Raw genomic sequence first — 24192 nt, forward strand, 5'->3', positions numbered from 1 at the left:
CTGTAACATAGGAACAGGAGGAGGCCATTCAGCCCCTCGAGCCTGTAACATAGGAACAGGAGGAGGCCATTCAGCCCCTTGAGCTTGTTGCATAGGACCAGGAGGAGGCCATTCAGCCCCTCGAGCCTGTAACATAGGAACAGGAGGAGGCCATTCAGCCCCTTGAGCTTGTTACATAGGAACAGGAGGAGGCCATTCAGTCACCTCCTTCCTGTTCTGCCATTCAATTAGATCCTAACCGATCTGTATCATCTCAAATCCATTTACCCTTTCGCCCCCGATCTGGGATTAAGCTCCTCACCTGCTCACATCCTTTGAAGCTACAGCAGCAGAACCAGCCACAAGGCTTCGGGTTGATGGAAAAGCTTTTCCCTTCGCTCTGAAGCAGCTTTGTGTAGTATTTTCGACCACGTCCTGCCTTTCGCCTACAGGGGGTGGGGAGGGAAGAACACCACATGAAGATAGCTTCCGGTTGGTCCGTCACATTTCACGTCCCACTTTCTCTTTCTCTCCCCTCCTCCCTCGGGTCGCCAACCCTCCAGGATTGTCCAGGAGTCTCCAGGAATTAAAGATTAATGTCCCGGACACTGCTGCAAACAACCCCCAGGAGAAAAATCATAGCAGCATTAAAAAACAAGTGTATTTTGTTTTCATTTTCTTTGACCACTTTCGTTTATTAGTTATAAAAAAAATATTGGAGATTGGAAGAGAAGTCTGTTTGACTGACAGTCAAGAATCAACCAATCGGATAATAAATGGTTCACTTTCCAATTGGTGTGGGAAGACGGTGCCGTGAGGATTGACGTGTCGGGCGACCAATGGTGGGAGTGTGGGGGGAAGGAGTGATCCCCACGAGACACGTGACGAAACCTCCAGGAATGTGTCCAATGGTGACCCCACTTCCTTCCCGCCCGCATCGTTTACCGAAAAGGATCTAAATTTATCCCCTTCAAGTATTTATCCAATTCCCTTTTCAAAGTTACTATTGAATCTGCTTCCACCGCCCGTTCAGGCAGTGAATTCCAGATCATTACAACTCGCTGCGTAAAAAAAATTCTCCCCATCTCCCCTCTAGTTCTTTTGCCAATTACCCTAAATCTGTCCCTTCTGCCGCTGGAAACAGTTACTCCTTATTTACTCTATCAAAATCCCTCATGATTTTGAACACCTCTATCAAATCTCCCCTTAACCTTCTCTACTTCAATGAGAACAATCCCAGCATCTCTAGTCTCTAAATGCAGGAAAGTTAAACGGCGATCATTGCAGTGAGGATAATTTCCACTTTCTGCCTCCTCCACTCTTTCTTACGGATGCAGAGCAATCTTAAAAATAATGCGTGTTTCTCTCTTAACAATGTACCATTTCCACAGCACCTCCCCCGGGTTAACTGACCCGCCAATCAAACAAAGCCAGGGTCCTGATCTGCAGCCGAACCTGCAACTCACCCCACCATTCACTTCGAGACTGCACCGACATTACACCTTCTAGCCTTAAAGGGACACACACACCTACTTTCTGCTCTATGTGGTATGACGGTCCGCTCCTTAGAAATATATGCTGACTTACCGCGAGCAGCGGCAACGAGCACATCCGTCCACTCACACGGATATCACGCGCTGTTACAGGCCCCGCACAGACCTAATCTGTTGAGTGCTTCTGATCCGCAGACTAAAACTGACAAGCAATCCAATCCACAAAGCTACCCTGACCAAACCACAATTAAAAGTCTGAATGGCCTGAGCCTTTGATGATTTGACAACCATTAGCCTTAAAATGAGACACTGCTCCACTTTAGCAGAATCACAGATTGCGCACTACATGGTATATCACTCCTGCCCCTACGAAGCAGCACCATTATCTCAGTTATCATACGGACTGCAGCGGTTCAAGAAGGCGGCTCACCACCACCTTCTCAAGGGCAATTAGGGATGGGCAATAAATGCTGGCCTCGCCAGCGACGCCCACATCCCATGAACAAATAAAAAAAGTTAGTAGCCCCATGGCAGATTCCACCAGTACATGAATAGAAGTCTTATGTTAGCCTGCATCCGTCACCCAGGCATCGTACTTTGTTACATAACAACAAAAAGGGCCATTTCATGCTGCTCTCTTCTGACCTGCAGCCTGAAATTTACAAGCAACTTAGTGACCTCAACGATGAACAAGCAGCTACAATTACCTCACTCGCAAAGGGAGTAAATGAGCAGTGGGCTTAAAGGGGACAGTGACTGGCTGATTACAGCCCTGCTCGAGAACACATCAGCAGTGCTACAGGAGATCCACTAGTACTGTTAAATACTTAAAATCAACATTTAAAAAAAAATACCTCGCGTCAATAACACGTTCATCCACGTTATGCTTCTTACCTCTCGGTGTCCAGTTCAATCAGCTTTGCCACATCGTAACAGAGCTGGACCTCCAAGACTGTGCACGTCGGGTAGGCCTCTCTGAAAGTGGGAAATCACAAAGTGAGGAGCATAGCTTAGGACAACAGAAAATGGCCACAGTGTCTCTGGGTGGAGGGAATGCGGGGGGGGGAACATCCTCCAGCATTTCCCTGCCACTGATTACAGCCTAGTCACACTTGCTGGAGAACGCACGTATTTAACTAGCAGGTGATCAAGCTTGGTTGTATTGCCTCCCCATGGTAAAATAACCTGCTGGCTCTTGATCTCCAGGCTCACACACAGAGGATGCCCACTCGAGCCAGGTGCTGGCGGGCTGCCAGCAGAAAGGGGACTGTAGCCCAACATAACCTGTAAGAACTGCACCCCGACATAAGCCAACACCGACAGGGAGCTGGGAAAAGCAAGCAAGAAGTACCTTTACCCAGCACAGTGCTCCCTGACCGAGAGGGCAGGAAAGGCATCTGTGTCCACATCCCATAACCCAACAGTGGGAACCGCGGGGACAGGCCCTGGGTCAAATCGTCCTCTGAATTATCCCTTAGGACGTGACGAGGAATTATGACACCTCTTGATTTTTTAAAAAATATTTGTTCATGGGATGTGGGCGTCGCTGGCAAGGCCAGCATTTATTGCCCATCCCTAATTGCCCTTGAGAAGATACAGAGTAAATCTCCCTCTACACTGTCCCATCAAACATTCCCAGGGTAGGTACAGCACAGGTTAGATACAGAGTGAAGCTCCATCTACACTGTCCCATCAAACATTCCCAGAGTAAATCTCCCTCCACACTGTCCCATCAAACATTCCCAGGGTAGGTACATCACGGGTTAGATACAGAGTGAAGCTCCCTCTACACTGTCCCATCAAACATTCCCAGAGTAGGTACATCATGGGTTAGATACAGAGTGAAGCTCCCTCCACACTGTCCCATCAAACATTCCCAGAGTAGGTACATCATGGGTTAGATACAGAGTGAAGCTCCCTCTACACTGTCCCATCAAACACTCCCAGAGTAGGTACATCACGGGTTAGATACAGAGTGAAGCTCCCTCTACACTGTCCCATCAAACATTCCCAGAGTAGGTACAGCATGGGTTAGATACAGAGTGAAGCTCCCTCTACACTGTCCCATCAAACATTCCCAGAGTAGGTACAGCATGGGTTAGATACAGAGTGAAGCTCCCTCTACACTGTCCCATCAAACATTCCCAGAGTAGGTACAGCATGGGTTAGATACAGAGTGAAGCTCCCTCCACACTGTCCCATCAAACATTCCCAGAGTAGGTACAGCATGGGTTAGATACAGAGTGAAGCTCCCTCTACACTGTCCCATCAAACATTCCCAGAGTAGGTACAGCATGGGTTAGATACAGAGTGAAGCTCCCTCTACACTGTCCCATCAAACATTCCCAGAGTAGGTATATCATGGGTTAGATACAGAGTGAAGCTCCCTCTACACTGGCACTCCAGCATTGTGCCTTCACTTCAATCTCAGAAAAGCTGACCCGCCCAGTACACACTTCGAGTTCCCACACCCACCAAGTTGTGACCTCACCAAGCAAGGCTGTATTTTGGTGCTAGCTAGCACACAGTTAGTAAAGGCCAGCAGCCTGCCTTTTGGCGACCCACCTGAAGTGGTTGGCTATGGTCTCCTCACTGACATCCTTGGGCATTCCAGTAATAAATAAAGAGCACTTCACCTGGAAAGACGGAGGCAGGTTTAAGCAGAGGTCCAGACCAAAAGATTAATACTTTCTGCATTTTATGAGTCAGTGGCTGCACTGAGTTTATTGTTACGGTGGTACGGGCGATCGGATTAGCTAATGTTTAGCATTTAGAGTCATTTCTTTGTTCTCCGCCCCCACGTTCCGCCTGGGTTGGTTGGGGCAAAGGATCCCGACAACGTTAACTAGCGAGGGTGCTTGTCCTGTTTGGACCAGTGCTCATAATCACCCTCAAACCCAACACTGTGATAAGGGATCCAATAGGATCGACCCTCACAGACAGACACATGGAGAAACCACAGCCAATCCTCACAGACACATGGAGAAACCACAGCCAATCCTCACAGACACATGGAGAAACCACAGCCAATCCTCACAGACACATGGAGAAACCACGGCCAATCCTCACAGACACATGGAGAAACCAGAGCCAATCCTCACAAACACACGGAGAAACCACAGCCAATCCTCACAGACACATGGAGAAACCACAGCCAATCCTCACAGACACACGGAGAAACCACAGCCAATCCTCACAGACTCATGGAGAAACCACAGCCAATCCTCACAGACAGACTCATGGAGAAACCACAGCCAATCCTCACAGACAGACTCACGGAGAAACCACAGCCAATCCTCACAGACAGACTCACGGAGAAACCACAGCCAATCCTCACAGACACATGGAGAAACCACAGCCAATCCTCACAGACAGACACATGGAGAAACCACAGCCAATCCTCACAGACACATGGAGAAACCACAGCCAATCCGGACAGACAGACACATGGAGAAACCACAGCCAATCCTCACAGACACATGGAGAAACCACAGCCAATCCTCACAGACACATGGAGAAACCACAGCCAATCCTCACAGACACATGGAGAAACCACAGCCAATCCTCACAGACAGACTCATGGAGAAACCACAGCCAATCCTCACAGATAGACACATGGAGAAACCACAGCCAATCCTCACAGACACATGGAGAAACCACAGCCAATCCTCACAGACAGACTCATGGAGAAACCACAGCCAATCCTCACAGACAGACTCACGGAGAAACCACAGCCAATCCTCACAGACACATGGAGAAACCACAGCCAATCCTCACAGACAGACACATGGAGAAACCACAGCCAATCCTCACAGACACATGGAGAAACCACAGCCAATCCGGACAGACAGACACATGGAGAAACCACAGCCAATCCTCACAGACACATGGAGAAACCACAGCCAATCCTCACAGACAGACTCATGGAGAAACCACAGCCAATCCTCACAGACAGACTCATGGAGAAACCACAGCCAATCCTCACAGACACATGGAGAAACCACAGCCAATCCTCACAGACAAACACATGGAGAAACCACAGCCAATCCTCACAGACACATGGAGAAACCACAGCCAATCCTCACAGACACATGGAGAAACCACAGCCAATCCTCACAGACACATGGAGAAACCACAGCCAATCCTCACAGACACATGGAGAAACCACAGCCAATCCTCACAGACACATGGAGAAACCACAGCCAATCCTCACAGACACACGGAGAAACCACAGCCAATCCTCACAGACTCATGGAGAAACCACAGCCAATCCTCACAGACAGACTCATGGAGAAACCACAGCCAATCCTCACAGACAGACTCACGGAGAAACCACAGCCAATCCTCACAGACAGACTCACGGAGAAACCACAGCCAATCCTCACAGACACATGGAGAAACCACAGCCAATCCTCACAGACAGACACATGGAGAAACCACAGCCAATCCTCACAGACACATGGAGAAACCACAGCCAATCCGGACAGACAGACACATGGAGAAACCACAGCCAATCCTCACAGACACATGGAGAAACCACAGCCAATCCTCACAGACACATGGAGAAACCACAGCCAATCCTCACAGACACATGGAGAAACCACAGCCAATCCTCACAGACAGACTCATGGAGAAACCACAGCCAATCCTCACAGATAGACACATGGAGAAACCACAGCCAATCCTCACAGACACATGGAGAAACCACAGCCAATCCTCACAGACAGACTCATGGAGAAACCACAGCCAATCCTCACAGACAGACTCACGGAGAAACCACAGCCAATCCTCACAGACACATGGAGAAACCACAGCCAATCCTCACAGACAGACACATGGAGAAACCACAGCCAATCCTCACAGACACATGGAGAAACCACAGCCAATCCGGACAGACAGACACATGGAGAAACCACAGCCAATCCTCACAGACACATGGAGAAACCACAGCCAATCCTCACAGACAGACTCATGGAGAAACCACAGCCAATCCTCACAGACAGACTCATGGAGAAACCACAGCCAATCCTCACAGACACATGGAGAAACCACAGCCAATCCTCACAGACAAACACATGGAGAAACCACAGCCAATCCTCACAGACACATGGAGAAACCACAGCCAATCCTCACAGACACATGGAGAAACCACAGCCAATCCTCACAGACACATGGAGAAACCACAGCCAATCCTCACAGACACATGGAGAAACCACAGCCAATCCTCACAGACACATGGAGAAACCACGGCCAATCCTCACAGACACATGGAGAAACCACAGCCAATCCTCACAGACACATGGAGAAACCACAGCCAATCCTCACAGACACATGGAGAAACCACAGCCAATCCTCACAGACACATGGAGAAACCACAGCCAATCCTCACAGACACATGGAGAAACCACAGCCAATCCTCACAGACACATGGAGAAACCACAGCCAATCCTCACAGACAGACACATGGAGAAACCACAGCCAATCCTCACAGACACATGGAGAAACCACAGCCAATCCTCACAGACACATGGAGAAACCACAGCCAATCCTCACAGACAGACACATGGAGAAACCACAGCCAATCCTCACAGACACATGGAGAAACCGCAGCCAATCCTCCCACTACCAAAATGGACCCCACTAGTCTCGCGGCGGAAACAGAGGAATTCATCAGGAGAATGAGGCTCCGGGAATTCTACCACAAACCCCAAGATTTCAGCAGCGAACCCAATGAGACAATCGACGATCCGGAACAGCAGACAGAGGGATCCGCGGTACAGCAACCGAAGAGGAAAGAGTCAAACTGGACTCCTCCGGAGGGTCGCTGCCCTCAGCTGGACATGTATGCTCAAGCTGTCAGGAAATGCGTCAATGCCAGATTCATCAGCCGCACTCAGAAGACAGTCCAGAATGTCACCCGAGCACAACGCAACGCCATCAACGCTCTCAAGACCAACCGCAACATCGTCATCAAACCAGCGGACAAAGGAGGAGCCATAGTCATACAGAACAGAACAGACTATTGCAAAGAAGCATACCGACAACTGGACAACCAGGAACACTACAGACGGTTACCCGCAGATCCGACCAAAGAACACACCCACCAGCTCAACAAACTGATCAAGACCTTCGATCCAGACCTTCAAAGCATCCTACGCATTCTCATCCCACGTAATCCCCGCGTGGGAGACTTCTACTGCCTCCCAAAGATACACAAAGCCAACACACCCGGACGTCCCATCGTATCAGGCAACGGAACCCTGTGTGAGAACCTCTCTGGATACATCGAGGGCATCCTGAAACCCATCGTACAGGGAACCCCCAGCTTCTGTCGCGACACTACAGACTTCCTACAAAAACTCAGTACCCACGGACCAGTTGAACCAGGAACACTTCTCACCACGATGGACGTCTCGGCACTATACACCAGTATCCCCCACGATGACGGCATCGCTGCGACAGCATCAATACTCAACACCAACAACAGCCAATCTCCGGAAGCCATCCTACAACTCATCCGCTTCATCCTGGATCACAATGTCTTCACCTTCGATAACCAGTTCTTTACCCAAACACACGGAACAGCCATGGGGACCAAATTCGCACCCCAATACGCCAACATTTTCATGCACAAGTTCGAGCAGGACTTCTTCACTGCACAAGACCTCCAACCAACACTATACACCAGATACATCGACGACATTTTCTTTCTATGGACCCACGGCAAGGAATCACTAAAGAGACTACACGATAACATCAACAAGTTCCATCCCACCATCAAGCTCACCATGGACTACTCCTCAGAATCAGTTTCTTTCTTGGACACACGAATCTCCATCAAAGACGGGCACCTCAGCACCTCACTCTACCGCAAGCCCACGGACAACCTCACGATGCTCCACTTTTCCAGCTTCCACCCTAACCACGTCAAAGAGGCCATCCCCTATGGACAGGCCCTGCGAATACACAGGGTCTGCTCAGACGAGGAGGAACGCGATGGACACCTACAGACGCTGAAAGACGCCCTAGTAAGAACGGGATATGACGCTCGACTCATCGATCGACAGTTCCGACGGGCCACAGCAAAAAATCGCATAGACCTCCTCAGGAGACTAACACGGGACGCAACCAACAGAGTACCCTTTGTCGTCCAGTACTTCCCCGGAGCGGAGAAACTACGCCATGTTCTCCGCAGCCTTCAACATGTCATCAATGAGGACAAACACCTCGCTATGGCCATCCCCACACCTCCACTACTCGCCTTTAAACAGCCACCCAACCTCAAACAGACCATCGTTCGCAGCAAATTACCTAGCTTTCAAGAGAACAGCGTCCACGACGCCACACAACCCTGCCACGGTAACCTCTGCAAGACATGCCAGATCATCGACACAGATACCACCATCACACGAGAGGACACCACCCACCAGGTGCATGGTTCATACTCCTGTGACTCGGCCAACGTTGTCTACCTCATACGTTGCAGGAAAGGATGCCCCAGAGCATGGTACATTGGCGAGACCATGCAGACGCTGCGACAACGGATGAACGGACACCGCGCAACAATCGCCAAACAGGAGGGTTCCCTCCCAGTCGGGGAACACTTCAGCAGTCATGGACATTCATCCACCGACCTTCGGGTAAGCGTACTCCAAGGCGGCCTTCGAGACACACGACAACGCAAAATCGTCGAGCAGAAATTGATAGCCAAGTTCCGCACCCATGAGGACGGCCTCAACCGGGATCTTGGGTTCATGTCACGCTACACGTTACCCCACCAGCGAACAAATGTTATCTGTTTTTAATATAATGGGTCATTTGCTGGCTCTCTCTGCCTTCCGGATGTTTCTGCCTCTCTCTGTTTTTTTTCTCTGTTTTTTTTCCCTGTTTGTTTTTTTGTTGAATGTGTATTCGGGGGTTCTGCAGGTGACACCTCTCTGTCTGAACACGGTGATTGCCTTGGCAACGGGCAGTTGCAGGGGCAGTCTGTAAACACCATGTATTGTTCTATATGTATAAATGTGTAGGCTTCAAGGAGATCCTGAAACATTTGCCTGAGGAAGGAGGAAGTCTCCGAAAGCTTGTGAATTTAAAATAAAATTGCTGGACTATAACTTGGTGTTGTAAAATTGTTTACAATCCTCACAAACACTTGGAGAAACCACAGCCAATCCTCACAGACACATGGAGAAACCACAGCCAATCCTCACAGACACATGGAGAAGTCACAGCCAATCCTCACAGACACATGGAGAAACCACAGCCAATCCTCACAGACACATGGAGAAACCACAGCCAATCCTCACAGACAGACTCATGGAGAAACCACAGCCAATCCTCACAGAAAGACTCATGGAGAAACCACAGCCAATCCTCACAGACACATGGAGAAACCACAGCCAATCCTCACAGACACATGGAGAAACCACAGCCAATCCTCACAGACAAACACATGGAGAAACCACGGCCAATCCTCACAGACACATGGAGAAACCACAGCCAATCCTCACAGACACATGGAGAAATCACAGCCAATCCTCACAGACAGACTCATGGAGAAACCACAGCCAATCCTCACAGACACATGGAGAAACCACAGCCAATCCTCACAGACAAACACATGGAGAAACCACGGCCAATCCTCACAGACACATGGAGACACCACAGCCAATCCTCACAGACACACGGAGAAACCACAGCCAATCCTCACAGACACATGGAGAAACCACAGCCAATCCTCACAGACACACGGAGAAACCACAGCCAATCCTCACAGACAGACTCATGGAGAAACCACAGCCAATCCTCACAGACAGACTCATGGAGAAACCACAGCCAATCCTCACAGACAGACTCATGGAGAAACCACAGCCAATCCTCACAGACACATGGAGAAACCACAACCAATCCTCACAGACACATGGAGAAACCACAACCAATCCTCACAGACACATGGAGAAACCACAGCCAATCCTCACAGACAGACTCATGGAGAAACCACAGCCAATCCTCACAGACAGACTCATGGAGAAACCACAGCCAATCCTCACAGACACATGGAGAAACCACAGCCAATCCTCACAGACAGACACATGGAGAAACCACAGCCAATCCTCACAGACAGACACATGGAGAAACCACAGCCAATCCTCACAGATAGACACATGGAGAAACCACAGCCAATCCTCACAGATAGACACATGGAGAAACCACAGCCAATCCCCACAGACACATGGAGAAACCACAGCCAATCCTCACAGACACACGGAGAAACCACAGCCAATCCTCACAGACACATGGAGAAACCACAGCCAATCCTCACAGACACATGGAGAAACCACAGCCAATCCTCACAGACAGACACATGGAGAAACCACAACCAATCCTCACAGACACATGGAGAAACCACAGCCAATCCTCACAGATAGACACATGGAGAAACCACAGCCAATCCTCACAGATAGACACATGGAGAAACCACAGCCAATCCTCACAGATAGACACATGGAGAAACCACAGCCAATCCCCACAGACACATGGAGAAACCACAGCCAATCCTCACAGACACATGGAGAAACCACAGCCAATCCTCACAGACACATGGAGAAACCACAGCCAATCCTCACAGACAGACACATGGAGAAACCACAACCAATCCTCACAGACACATGGAGAAACCACAGCCAATCCTCACAGACACATGGAGAAACCACAGCCAATCCTCACAGACACATGGAGAAACCACAACCAATCCTCACAGACACATGGAGAAACCACAGCCAATCCTCACAGACACATGGAGAAACCACAGCCAATCCTCACAGACAGACACATGGAGAAACCACGGCCAATCCTCACAAACACATGGAGAAACCACAGCCAATCCTCACAGACACATGGAGAAACCACAGCCAATCCTCACAGACAGACTCATGGAGAAACCACAGCCAATCCTCACAGACAGATTCATGGAGAAACCACAGCCAATCCTCACAGACAAACAGATGGAGAAACCACGGCCAATCCTCACAGACACATGGAGAAACCAGGGCCAATCCTCACAGACACATGGAGAAACCACAGCCAATCCTCACAGACACATGGAGAAACCACAGCCAATCCTCACAGACACATGGAGAAACCACAGCCAATCCTCACAGACACACGGAGAAACCACAGCCAATCCTCAGAGACACATGGAGAAACCACAGCCAATCCTCACAGACACACGGAGAAACCACAGCCAATCCTCACAGACACATGGAGAAACCACAGCCAATCCTCACAGACACACGGAGAATCCACAGCCAATCCTCACAGACACACGGAGAATCCACAGCCAATCCTCACAGACACATGGAGAAACCACAGCCAATCCTCACAGACACATGGAGAAACCACAGCCAATCCTCACAGACACATGGAGAAACCACAGCCAATCCTCACAGACACATGGAGAAATCACAGCCAATCCTCACAGACACATGGAGAAACCACAACCAATCCTCACAGACACACGGAGAAACCACAGCCAATCCTCACAGACACACGGAGAATCCACAGCCAATCCTCACAGACACATGGAGAAATCACAGCCAATCCTCACAGACACACGGAGAATCCACAGCCAATCCTCACAGACACATGGAGAAACCACAGCCAATCCTCACAGACACATGGAGAAACCACAGCCAATCCTCACAGACACATGGAGAAATCACAGCCAATCCTCACAGACACATGGAGAAACCACAACCAATCCTCACAGACACACGGAGAAACCACAGCCAATCCTCACAGACACATGGAGAAACCACAACCAATCCTCACAGACACACGGAGAAACCACAGCCAATCCTCACAGACACATGGAGAAACCAGAGCCAATCCTCACAGACAGACACATGGAGAAACCACAGCCAATCCTCACAAACACATGGAGAAACCACAGCCAATCCTCACAGACACATGGAGAAACCACAGCCAATCCTCACAGACAGACTCATGGAGAAACCACAGCCAATCCTCACAGACAGACTCACGGAGAAACCACGGCCAATCCTCACAGACACATGGAGAAACCACAGCCAATCCTCACAGACAGACTCATGGAGAAACCACAGCCAATCCTCACAGACACATGGAGAAACCACAGCCAATCCTCACAGACAGACTCATGGAGAAACCACAGCCAATCCTCACAGACAGACTCATGGAGAAACCACAGCCAATCCTCACAGACACATGGAGAAACCACAGCCAATCCTCACAGACAGATTCATGGAGAAACCACAGCCAATCCTCACAGACAAACACATGGAGAAACCACAGCCAATCCTCACAGACAGACTCATGGAGAAACCACAGCCAATCCTCACAGACACACGGAGAAACCACAGCCAATCCTCACAGACAGATTCATGGAGAAACCACAGCCAATCCTCACAGACACATGGAGAAACCAGGGCCAATCCTCACAGACACATGGAGAAACCACAGCCAATCCTCACAGACACACGGAGAAACCACAGCCAATCCTCACAGACACACGGAGAAACCACAGCCAATCCTCACAGACACACGGAGAATCCACAGCCAATCCTCACAGACACATGGAGAAACCACAGCCAATCCTCACAGACACATGGAGAAACCACAGCCAATCCTCACAGACACATGGAGAAACCACAACCAATCCTCACAGACACATGGAGAAACCACAGCCAATCCTCACAGACACATGGAGAAACCACAACCAATCCTCACAGACACATGGAGAAACCAGAGCCAATCCTCACAGACAGACACATGGAGAAACCACAGCCAATCCTCACAGACACATGGAGAAACCACAGCCAGTCCTCACAGACACATGGAGAAACCACAGCCAATCCTCACAGACACATGGAGAAACCACAGCCAATCCTCACAGACACATGGAGAAACCACAACCAATCCTCACAGACACATGGAGAAACCACAACCAATCCTCACAGACACATGGAGAAACCAGAGCCAATCCTCACAGACAGACACATGGAGAAACCACAGCCAATCCTCACAGACACATGGAGAAACCACAGCCAATCCTCACAGACACATGGAGAAACCACAGCCAATCCTCACAGACAGACACATGGAGAAACCACAGCCAATCCTCACAGACAGACTCATGGAGAAACCACGGCCAATCCTCACAGACAGACTCACGGAGAAACCACGGCCAATCCTCACAGACACATGGAGAAACCACAGCCAATCCTCACAGACACATGGAGAAACCACAGCCAATCCTCACAGACAGACTCATGGAGAAACCACAGCCAATCCTCACAGACACATGGAGAAACCACAGCCAATCCTCACAGACACATGGAGAAACCACAGCCAATCCTCACAGACAGACACATGGAGAAACCACAGCCAATCCTCACAGACAGACTCACGGAGAAACCACGGCCAATCCTCACAGACACATGGAGAAACCACAGCCAATCCTCACAGACAGACTCATGGAGAAACCACAGCCAATCCTCACAGACACACGGAGAAACCACAGCCAATCCTCACAGACACATGGAGAAACCACAGCCAATCCTCACAGACACATGGAGAAACCACAGCCAATCCTCACAGACACATGGAGAAACCACAACCAATCCTCACAGACACATGGAGAAACCACAGCCAATCCTCACAGACAGACTCATGGAGAAACCACAGCCAATCCTCACAGACACATGGAGAAACCACAGCCAATCCTCACAGACACATGGAGAAACCACAGCCAATCCTCACAGACAGACACATGGAGAAACCACAGCCAATCCTCACAAACACACGGAGAAACCACAGCCAATCCTCACAGATAGACACATGGAGAAACCACAGCCAATCCTCACAGACAGACTCATGGAGAAACCACAGCCAATCCTCACAGACAAACACATGGAGAAACCACGGCCAATCCTCACAGACACATGGAGAAACCACAGCCAATCCTCACAGACAGACTCATGGAGAAACCACAGCCAATCCTCACAGACAAACACATGGAGAAACCACAGCCAATCCTCACAAACACACGGAGAAACCACAGCCAATCCTCACAGATAGACACATGGAGAAACCACAGCCAATCCTCACAGACAGACTCATGGAGAAACCACAGCCAATCCTCACAGACAAACACATGGAGAAACCACAACCAATCCTCACAGACACATGGAGAAACCAGGGCCAATCCTCACAGACACATGGAGAAACCACAACCAATCCTCACAGACACATGGAGAAACCACAGCCAATCCTCACAGACACATGGAGAAACCACAGCCAATCCTCACAGACTCATGGAGAAACCACAGCCAATCCTCACAGACACACGGAGAAACCACAGCCAATCCTCACAGACAGACTCATGGAGAAACCACAGCCAATCCTCACAGACATATGGAGAAACCACAGCCAATCCTCACAGACACACGGAGAAACCACAACCAATCCTCACAGACACACGGAGAAACCACAGCCAATCCTCACAGATAGACACATGGAGAAACCACAGCCAATCCTCACAGACACATGGAGAAACCACAGCCAATCCTCACAGACACACGGAGAAACCACAGCCAATCCTCACAGACAGACTCATGGAGAAACCACAACCAATCCTCACAGACACATGGAGAAACCACAACCAATCCTCACAGACACACGGAGAAATCACAGCCAATCCTCACAGACACATGGAGAAACCACAGCCAATCCTCACAGACAGACACATGGAGAAACCACAGCCAATCCTCACAGACAGACTCATGGAGAAACCACAGCCAATCCTCACAGACAGACACATGGAGAAACCACAGCCAATCCTCACAGACAGACTCATGGAGAAACCACAACCAATCCTCACAGACACACGGAGAAATCACAGCCAATCCTCACAGACACATGGAGAAACCACAGCCAATCCTCACAGACACATGGAGAAACCACAGCCAATCCTCACAGACACATGGAGAAACCACAACCAATCCTCACAGACAGACACACGGAGAAATCACAACCAATCCTCACAGACACATGGAGAAACCACAGCCAATCCTCACAGACACATGGAGAAACCACAGCCAATCCTCACAGACAGACTCATGGAGAAACCACAGCCAATCCTCACAGACACATGGAGAAACCACAGCCAATCCTCACAGACAGACTCATGGAGAAACCACAGCCAATCCTCACAGACACATGGAGAAACCACAGCCAATCCTCACAGACAGACACATGGAGAAACCACAGCCAATCCTCACAGAGACACATGGAGAAACCACAGCCAATCCTCACAGACACATGGAGAAACCACAGCCAATCCTCACAGACACATGGAGAAACCACAGCCAATCCTCACAGACACATGGAGAAACCACAGCCAATCCTCACAGAGACACATGGAGAAACCACAGCCAATCCTCACAGACACATGGAGAAACCACAGCCAATCCTCACAGACACATGGAGAAACCACAGCCAATCCTCACAGAGACACATGGAGAAACCACAGCCAATCCTCACAGACACATGGAGAAACCACAGCCAATCCTCACAGACACATGGAGAAACCACAGCCAATCCTCACAGACACATGGAGAAACCACAGCCAATCCTCACAGACACATGGAGAAACCACAACCAATCCTCACAGACACATGGAGAAACCACAGCCAATCCTCACAGACACATGGAGAAACCACAGCCAATCCTCACAGACACATGGAGAAACCACAGCCAATCCTCACAGACACATGGAGAAACCACAACCAATCCTCACAGACAGACACATGGAGAAACCACAACCAATCCTCACAGACAGACACATGGAGAAACCACAACCAATCCTCACAGACAGACACATGGAGAAACCACGGCCAATCCTCACAGACACATGGAGAAACCAGGGCCAATCCTCACAGACACATGGAGAAACCACAGCCAATCCTCACAGACAGATGGAGAAACCACAGCCAATCCTCACAGACAGACTCATGGAGAAACCACAGCCAATCCTCACAGACACACGGAGAAACCACAGCCAATCCTCACAGACAGACTCATGGAGAAACCACAGCCAATCCTCACAGACATATGGAGAAACCACAGCCAATCCTCACAGACACACGGAGAAACCACAACCAATCCTCACAGACACACGGAGAAACCACAGCCAATCCTCACAGATAGACACATGGAGAAACCACAGCCAATCCTCACAGACACATGGAGAAACCACAGCCAATCCTCACAGACACACGGAGAAACCACAGCCAATCCTCACAGACAGACTCATGGAGAAACCACAACCAATCCTCACAGACACATGGAGAAACCACAACCAATCCTCACAGACACACGGAGAAATCACAGCCAATCCTCACAGACACATGGAGAAACCACAGCCAATCCTCACAGACAGACACATGGAGAAACCACAGCCAATCCTCACAGACACATGGAGAAACCGCAGCCAATCCTCACAGACAGACACATGGAGAAACCACAGCCAATCCTCACAGACACACGGAGAAACCACAACCAATCCTCACAGACACATGGAGAAACCACAACCAATCCTCACAGACAGACACATGGAGAAACCACAGCCAATCCTCACAGACAGACACATGGAGAAACCACAGCCAATCCTCACAGACAGACTCATGGAGAAACCACAACCAATCCTCACAGACACACGGAGAAATCACAGCCAATCCTCACAGACACATGGAGAAACCACAGCCAATCCTCACAGACACATGGAGAAACCACAGCCAATCCTCACAGACACATGGAGAAACCACAACCAATCCTCACAGACAGACACACGGAGAAATCACAACCAATCCTCACAGACACATGGAGAAACCACAGCCAATCCTCACAGACACATGGAGAAACCACAGCCAATCCTCACAGACAGACTCATGGAGAAACCACAGCCAATCCTCACAGACACATGGAGAAACCACAGCCAATCCTCACAGACAGACTCATGGAGAAACCACAGCCAATCCTCACAGACACATGGAGAAACCACAGCCAATCCTCACAGACAGACACATGGAGAAACCACAGCCAATCCTCACAGACACATGGAGAAACCACAGCCAATCCTCACAGACACATGGAGAAACCACAGCCAATCCTCACAGACACATGGAGAAACCACAACCAATCCTCACAGACACATGGAGAAACCACAGCCAATCCTCACAGACACATGGAGAAACCACAGCGAATCCTCACAGACACATGGAAAAACCACAGCCAATCCTCACAGACACATGGAGAAACCACAACCAATCCTCACAGACAGACACATGGAGAAACCACAACCAATCCTCACAGACAGACACATGGAGAAACCACAGCCAATCCTCACAGACACATGGAGAAACCACAGCCAATCCTCACAGACACACGGAGAAACCACAGCCAATCCTCACAGACACATGGAGAAACCACAGCCAATCCTCACAGACACACGGAGAAACCACAGCCAATCCTCACAGACAGACACATGGAGAAACCACAGCCAATCCTCACAGACAGACACATGGAGAAACCACAGCCAATCCTCACAGAGACACATGGAGAAACCACAACCAATCCTCACAGACACATGGAGAAACCACAGCCAATCCTCACAGACACACGGAGAAACCACAACCAATCCTCACAGACACATGGAGAAACCACAACCAATCCTCACAGACAGACACATGGAGAAACCACAGCCAATCCTCACAGACAGACACATGGAGAAACCACAGCCAATCCTCACAGACAGACACATGGAGAAACCACAGCCAATCCTCACAGACACACGGAGAAACCACAACCAATCCTCACAGAGACACATGGAGAAACCACAGCCAATCCTCACAGACACACGGAGAAACCACAGCCAATCCTCACAGACAGACACATGGAGAAACCACAGCCAATCCTCACAGACACATGGAGAAACCACAGCCAATCCTCACAGACAGACTCATGGAGAAACCACAGCCAATCCTCACAGACAGACACATGGAGAAACCACAGCCAATCCTCACAGACAGACACATGGAGAAACCACAGCCAATCCTCACAGACACACGGAGAAACCACAACCAATCCTCACAGAGACACATGGAGAAACCACAGCCAATCCTCACAGACACACGGAGAAACCACAACCAATCCTCACAGAGAAACATGGAGAAACCACAGCCAATCCTCACAGACACACGGAGAAATCACAGCCAATCCTCACAGACAGACACATGGAGAAACCACAGCCAATCCTCACAGACACATGGAGAAACCACAGCCAATCCTCACAGACACATGGAGAAACCACAGCCAATCCTCACAGACACATCGAGAAACCACAACCAATCCTCACAGACAGACTCATGGAGAAACCACAGCCAATCCTCACAGACAGACTCACGGAGAAACCACGGCCAATCCTCACAGACACATGGAGAAACCACAGCCAATCCTCACAGACAGACTCATGGAGAAACCACAGCCAATCCTCACAGACACATGGAGAAACCACAGCCAATCCTCACAGACACATGGAGAAACCACAGCCAATCCTCACAGACACATGGAGAAACCACAGCCAATCCTCACAGACACATGGAGAAACCACAGCCAATCCTCACAGACACATGGAGAAACCACAACCAATCCTCACAGACACATGGAGAAACCACAGCCAATCCTCACAGACACATGGAGAAACCACACCAATCCTCACAGACACATGGAGAAACCACAGCCAATCCTCACAGACACATGGAGAAACCACAACCAATCCTCACAGACAGACTCATGGAGAAACCACAGCCAATCCTCACAGACAGACTCACGGAGAAACCACGGCCAATCCTCACAGACACATGGAGAAACCACAGCCAATCCTCACAGACAGACTCATGGAGAAACCACAGCCAATCCTCACAGACACATGGAGAAACCACAGCCAATCCTCACAGACACATGGAGAAACCACAGCCAATCCTCACAGACACATGGAGAAACCACAGCCAATCCTCACAGACACATGGAGAAACCACAGCCAATCCTCACAGACACATGGAGAAACCACAACCAATCCTCACAGACACATGGAGAAACCACAGCCAATCCTCACAGACAGACTCATGGAGAAACCACAGCCAATCCTCACAGACACATGGAGAAACCACAGCCAATCCTCACAGACACATGGAGAAACCACAGCCAATCCTCACAGACAGACACATGGAGAAACCACAGCCAATCCTCACAAACACACGGAGAAACCACAGCCAATCCTCACAGATAGACACATGGAGAAACCACAGCCAATCCTCACAGACACATGGAGAAACCAGGGCCAATCCTCACAGACACATGGAGAAACCACAACCAATCCTCACAGACACATGGAGAAACCACAGCCAATCCTCACAGACACATGGAGAAACCACAGCCAATCCTCACAGACACATGGAGAAACCACAGCCAATCCTCACAGACACATGGAGAAACCACAGCCAATCCTCACAGACACATGGAGAAACCACGGCCAATCCTCACAGACACATGGAGAAACCACAGCCAATCCTCACAGACAGACTCATGGAGAAACCACAGCCAATCCTCACAGACACACGGAGAAACCACAGCCAATCCTCACAGACAGACTCATGGAGAAACCACAGCCAATCCTCACAGACACATGGAGAAACCACAGCCAATCCTCACAGACACACGGAGAAACCACAACCAATCCTCACAGACACACGGAGAAACCACAGCCAATCCTCACAGATAGACACATGGAGAAACCACAGCCAATCCTCACAGACACATGGAGAAACCACAGCCAATCCTCACAGACACACGGAGAAACCACAGCCAATCCTCACAGACAGACTCATGGAGAAACCACAACCAATCCTCACAGACACATGGAGAAACCACAACCAATCCTCACAGACACACGGAGAAATCACAGCCAATCCTCACAGACACATGGAGAAACCACAGCCAATCCTCACAGACAGACACATGGAGAAACCACAGCCAATCCTCACAGACAGACTCATGGAGAAACCACGGCCAATCCTCACAGACACATGGAGAAACCACAGCCAATCCTCACAGACAGACACATGGAGAAACCACAGCCAATCCTCACAGACAGACACATGGAGAAACCACAGCCAATCCTCACAGACACACGGAGAAACCACAACCAATCCTCACAGAGACACATGGAGAAACCACAGCCAATCCTCACAGACACACGGAGAAACCACAACCAATCCTCACAGAGACACATGGAGAAACCACAGCCAATCCTCACAGACACACGGAGAAACCACAGCCAATCCTCACAGACAGACACATGGAGAAACCACAGCCAATCCTCACAGACACATGGAGAAACCACAGCCAATCCTCACAGACACATGGAGAAACCACAACCAATCCTCACAGACAGACTCATGGAGAAACCACAGCCAATCCTCACAGACAGACTCACGGAGAAACCACGGCCAATCCTCACAGACACATGGAGAAACCACAGCCAATCCTCACAGACAGACTCATGGAGAAACCACAGCCAATCCTCACAGACACATGGAGAAACCACAGCCAATCCTCACAGACACATGGAGAAACCACAGCCAATCCTCACAGACACATGGAGAAACCACAGCCAATCCTCACAGACACATGGAGAAACCACAACCAATCCTCACAGACACATGGAGAAACCACAGCCAATCCTCACAGACAGACTCATGGAGAAACCACAGCCAATCCTCACAGACACATGGAGAAACCACAGCCAATCCTCACAGACACATGGAGAAACCACAGCCAATCCTCACAGACAGACACATGGAGAAACCACAGCCAATCCTCACAAACACACGGAGAAACCACAGCCAATCCTCACAGATAGACACATGGAGAAACCACAGCCAATCCTCACAGACAAACACATGGAGAAACCACGGCCAATCCTCACAGACACATGGAGAAACCAGGGCCAATCCTCACAGACACATGGAGAAACCACAACCAATCCTCACAGACACATGGAGAAACCACAGCCAATCCTCACAGACACATGGAGAAACCACAGCCAATCCTCACAGACACATGGAGAAACCACAGCCAATCCTCACAGACAGACTCATGGAGAAACCACAGCCAATCCTCACAGACACACGGAGAAACCACAGCCAATCCTCACAGACAGACTCATGGAGAAACCACAGCCAATCCTCACAGACACATGGAGAAACCACAGCCAATCCTCACAGACACACGGAGAAACCACAACCAATCCTCACAGACACACGGAGAAACCACAGCCAATCCTCACAGATAGACACATGGAGAAACCACAGCCAATCCTCACAGACACATGGAGAAACCACAGCCAATCCTCACAGACACACGGAGAAACCACAGCCAATCCTCACAGACAGACTCATGGAGAAACCACAACCAATCCTCACAGACACATGGAGAAACCACAACCAATCCTCACAGACACACGGAGAAATCACAGCCAATCCTCACAGACACATGGAGAAACCACAGCCAATCCTCACAGACAGACACATGGAGAAACCACAGCCAATCCTCACAGACAGACTCATGGAGAAACCACGGCCAATCCTCACAGACACATGGAGAAACCACAGCCAATCCTCACAGACACATGGAGAAACCACAGCCAATCCTCACAGACAGACTCATGGAGAAACCACAGCCAATCCTCACAGACAGACACATGGAGAAACCACAGCCAATCCTCACAGACAGACTCATGGAGAAACCACAGCCAATCCTCACAGACAGACTCATGGAGAAACCACAACCAATCCTCACAGACACACGGAGAAATCACAGCCAATCCTCACAGACACATGGAGAAACCACAGCCAATCCTCACAGACACATGGAGAAACCACAGCCAATCCTCACAGACACATGGAGAAACCACAACCAATCCTCACAGACAGACACACGGAGAAATCACAACCAATCCTCACAGACACATGGAGAAACCACAGCCAATCCTCACAGACACATGGAGAAACCACAGCCAATCCTCACAGACAGACTCATGGAGAAACCACAGCCAATCCTCACAGACACATGGAGAAACCACAGCCAATCCTCACAGACAGACTCATGGAGAAACCACAGCCAATCCTCACAGACACATGGAGAAACCACAGCCAATCCTCACAGACACATGGAGAAACCACAACCAATCCTCACAGACACATGGAGAAACCACAGCCAATCCTCACAGACACATGGAGAAACCACAGCCAATCCTCACAGACACATGGAGAAACCACAGCCAATCCTCACAGACACATGGAGAAACCACAACCAATCCTCACAGACAGACACATGGAGAAACCACAACCAATCCTCACAGACAGACACATGGAGAAACCACAACCAATCCTCACAGACAGACACATGGAGAAACCACAGCCAATCCTCACAGACACATGGAGAAACCACAACCAATCCTCACAGACAGACACATGGAGAAACCACAGCCAATCCTCACAGACAGACACATGGAGAAACCACAGCCAATCCTCACAGACAGACACATGGAGAAACCACAACCAATCCTCACAGACAGACACATGGAGAAACCACAGCCAATCCTCACAGACAGACACATGGAGAAACCACAGCCAATCCTCACAGACAGACACATGGAGAAACCACAGCCAATCCTCACAGACAGACACATGGAGAAACCACAGCCAATCCTCACAGAGACACATGGAGAAACCACAGCCAATCCTCACAGACACATGGAGAAACCACAACCAATCCTCACAGAGACACATGGAGAAACCACAGCCAATCCTCACAGACACATGGAGAAACCACAGCCAATCCTCACAGACACATGGAGAAACCACAGCCAATCCTCACAGACACATGGAGAAACCACAGCCAATCCTCACAGACACATGGAGAAACCACAGCCAATCCTCACAGACAGACTCATGGAGAAACCACAGCCAATCCTCACAGACAGACACATGGAGAAACCACAGCCAATCCTCACAGACAGACACATGGAGAAACCACAGCCAATCCTCACAGACACACGGAGAAACCACAACCAATCCTCACAGAGACACATGGAGAAACCACAGCCAATCCTCACAGACACACGGAGAAACCACAACCAATCCTCACAGAGACACATGGAGAAACCACAGCCAATCCTCACAGACACACGGAGAAACCACAACCAATCCTCACAGACAGACACATGGAGAAACCACAGCCAATCCTCACAGACACATGGAGAAACCACAGCCAATCCTCACAGACACATGGAGAAACCACAACCAATCCTCACAGACAGACTCATGGAGAAACCACAGCCAATCCTCACGGACAGACTCATGGAGAAACCACAGCCAATCCTCACGGATAGCCAATGAAGTACTTTTTGAAGTGTGGTCACTGTTGTAATATAGGAAACATGACAGGCAATTTGAGCATAGCAAGATCCCACAAACAGCAATGTGATAATGGCCAGATAATTTGTTTTAGTGATGTTGGTTGAGGGATAAATATTGACCAGGACACTGGGACGAATTCCCAT

The 24192-nt window shown here is 49.7% G+C and overlaps 1 protein-coding gene across 1 annotated transcript in view; it reads right to left on the bottom strand.

The window, feature by feature from the left end:
• The window catches only part of LOC137322203 (CSC1-like protein 2), a 111852-nt gene that overhangs the window by 36559 nt on the left and 51101 nt on the right, over nt 1-24192 (bottom strand). Inside the window, exons 9-11 of the mRNA XM_067985318.1 lie at nt 4038-4108; nt 2367-2447; nt 302-425 (exon numbers count right to left, since the gene is read on the bottom strand). Coding sequence (XP_067841419.1) covers nt 302-425; nt 2367-2447; nt 4038-4108 — 276 coding nt within the window. The remainder of the gene's footprint in view (nt 1-301; nt 426-2366; nt 2448-4037; nt 4109-24192) is intronic.

Source organism: Heptranchias perlo, chromosome 5 (assembly GCF_035084215.1).
Source record: "Heptranchias perlo isolate sHepPer1 chromosome 5, sHepPer1.hap1, whole genome shotgun sequence".
Classification (NCBI taxonomy): domain Eukaryota; kingdom Metazoa; phylum Chordata; class Chondrichthyes; order Hexanchiformes; family Hexanchidae; genus Heptranchias; species Heptranchias perlo.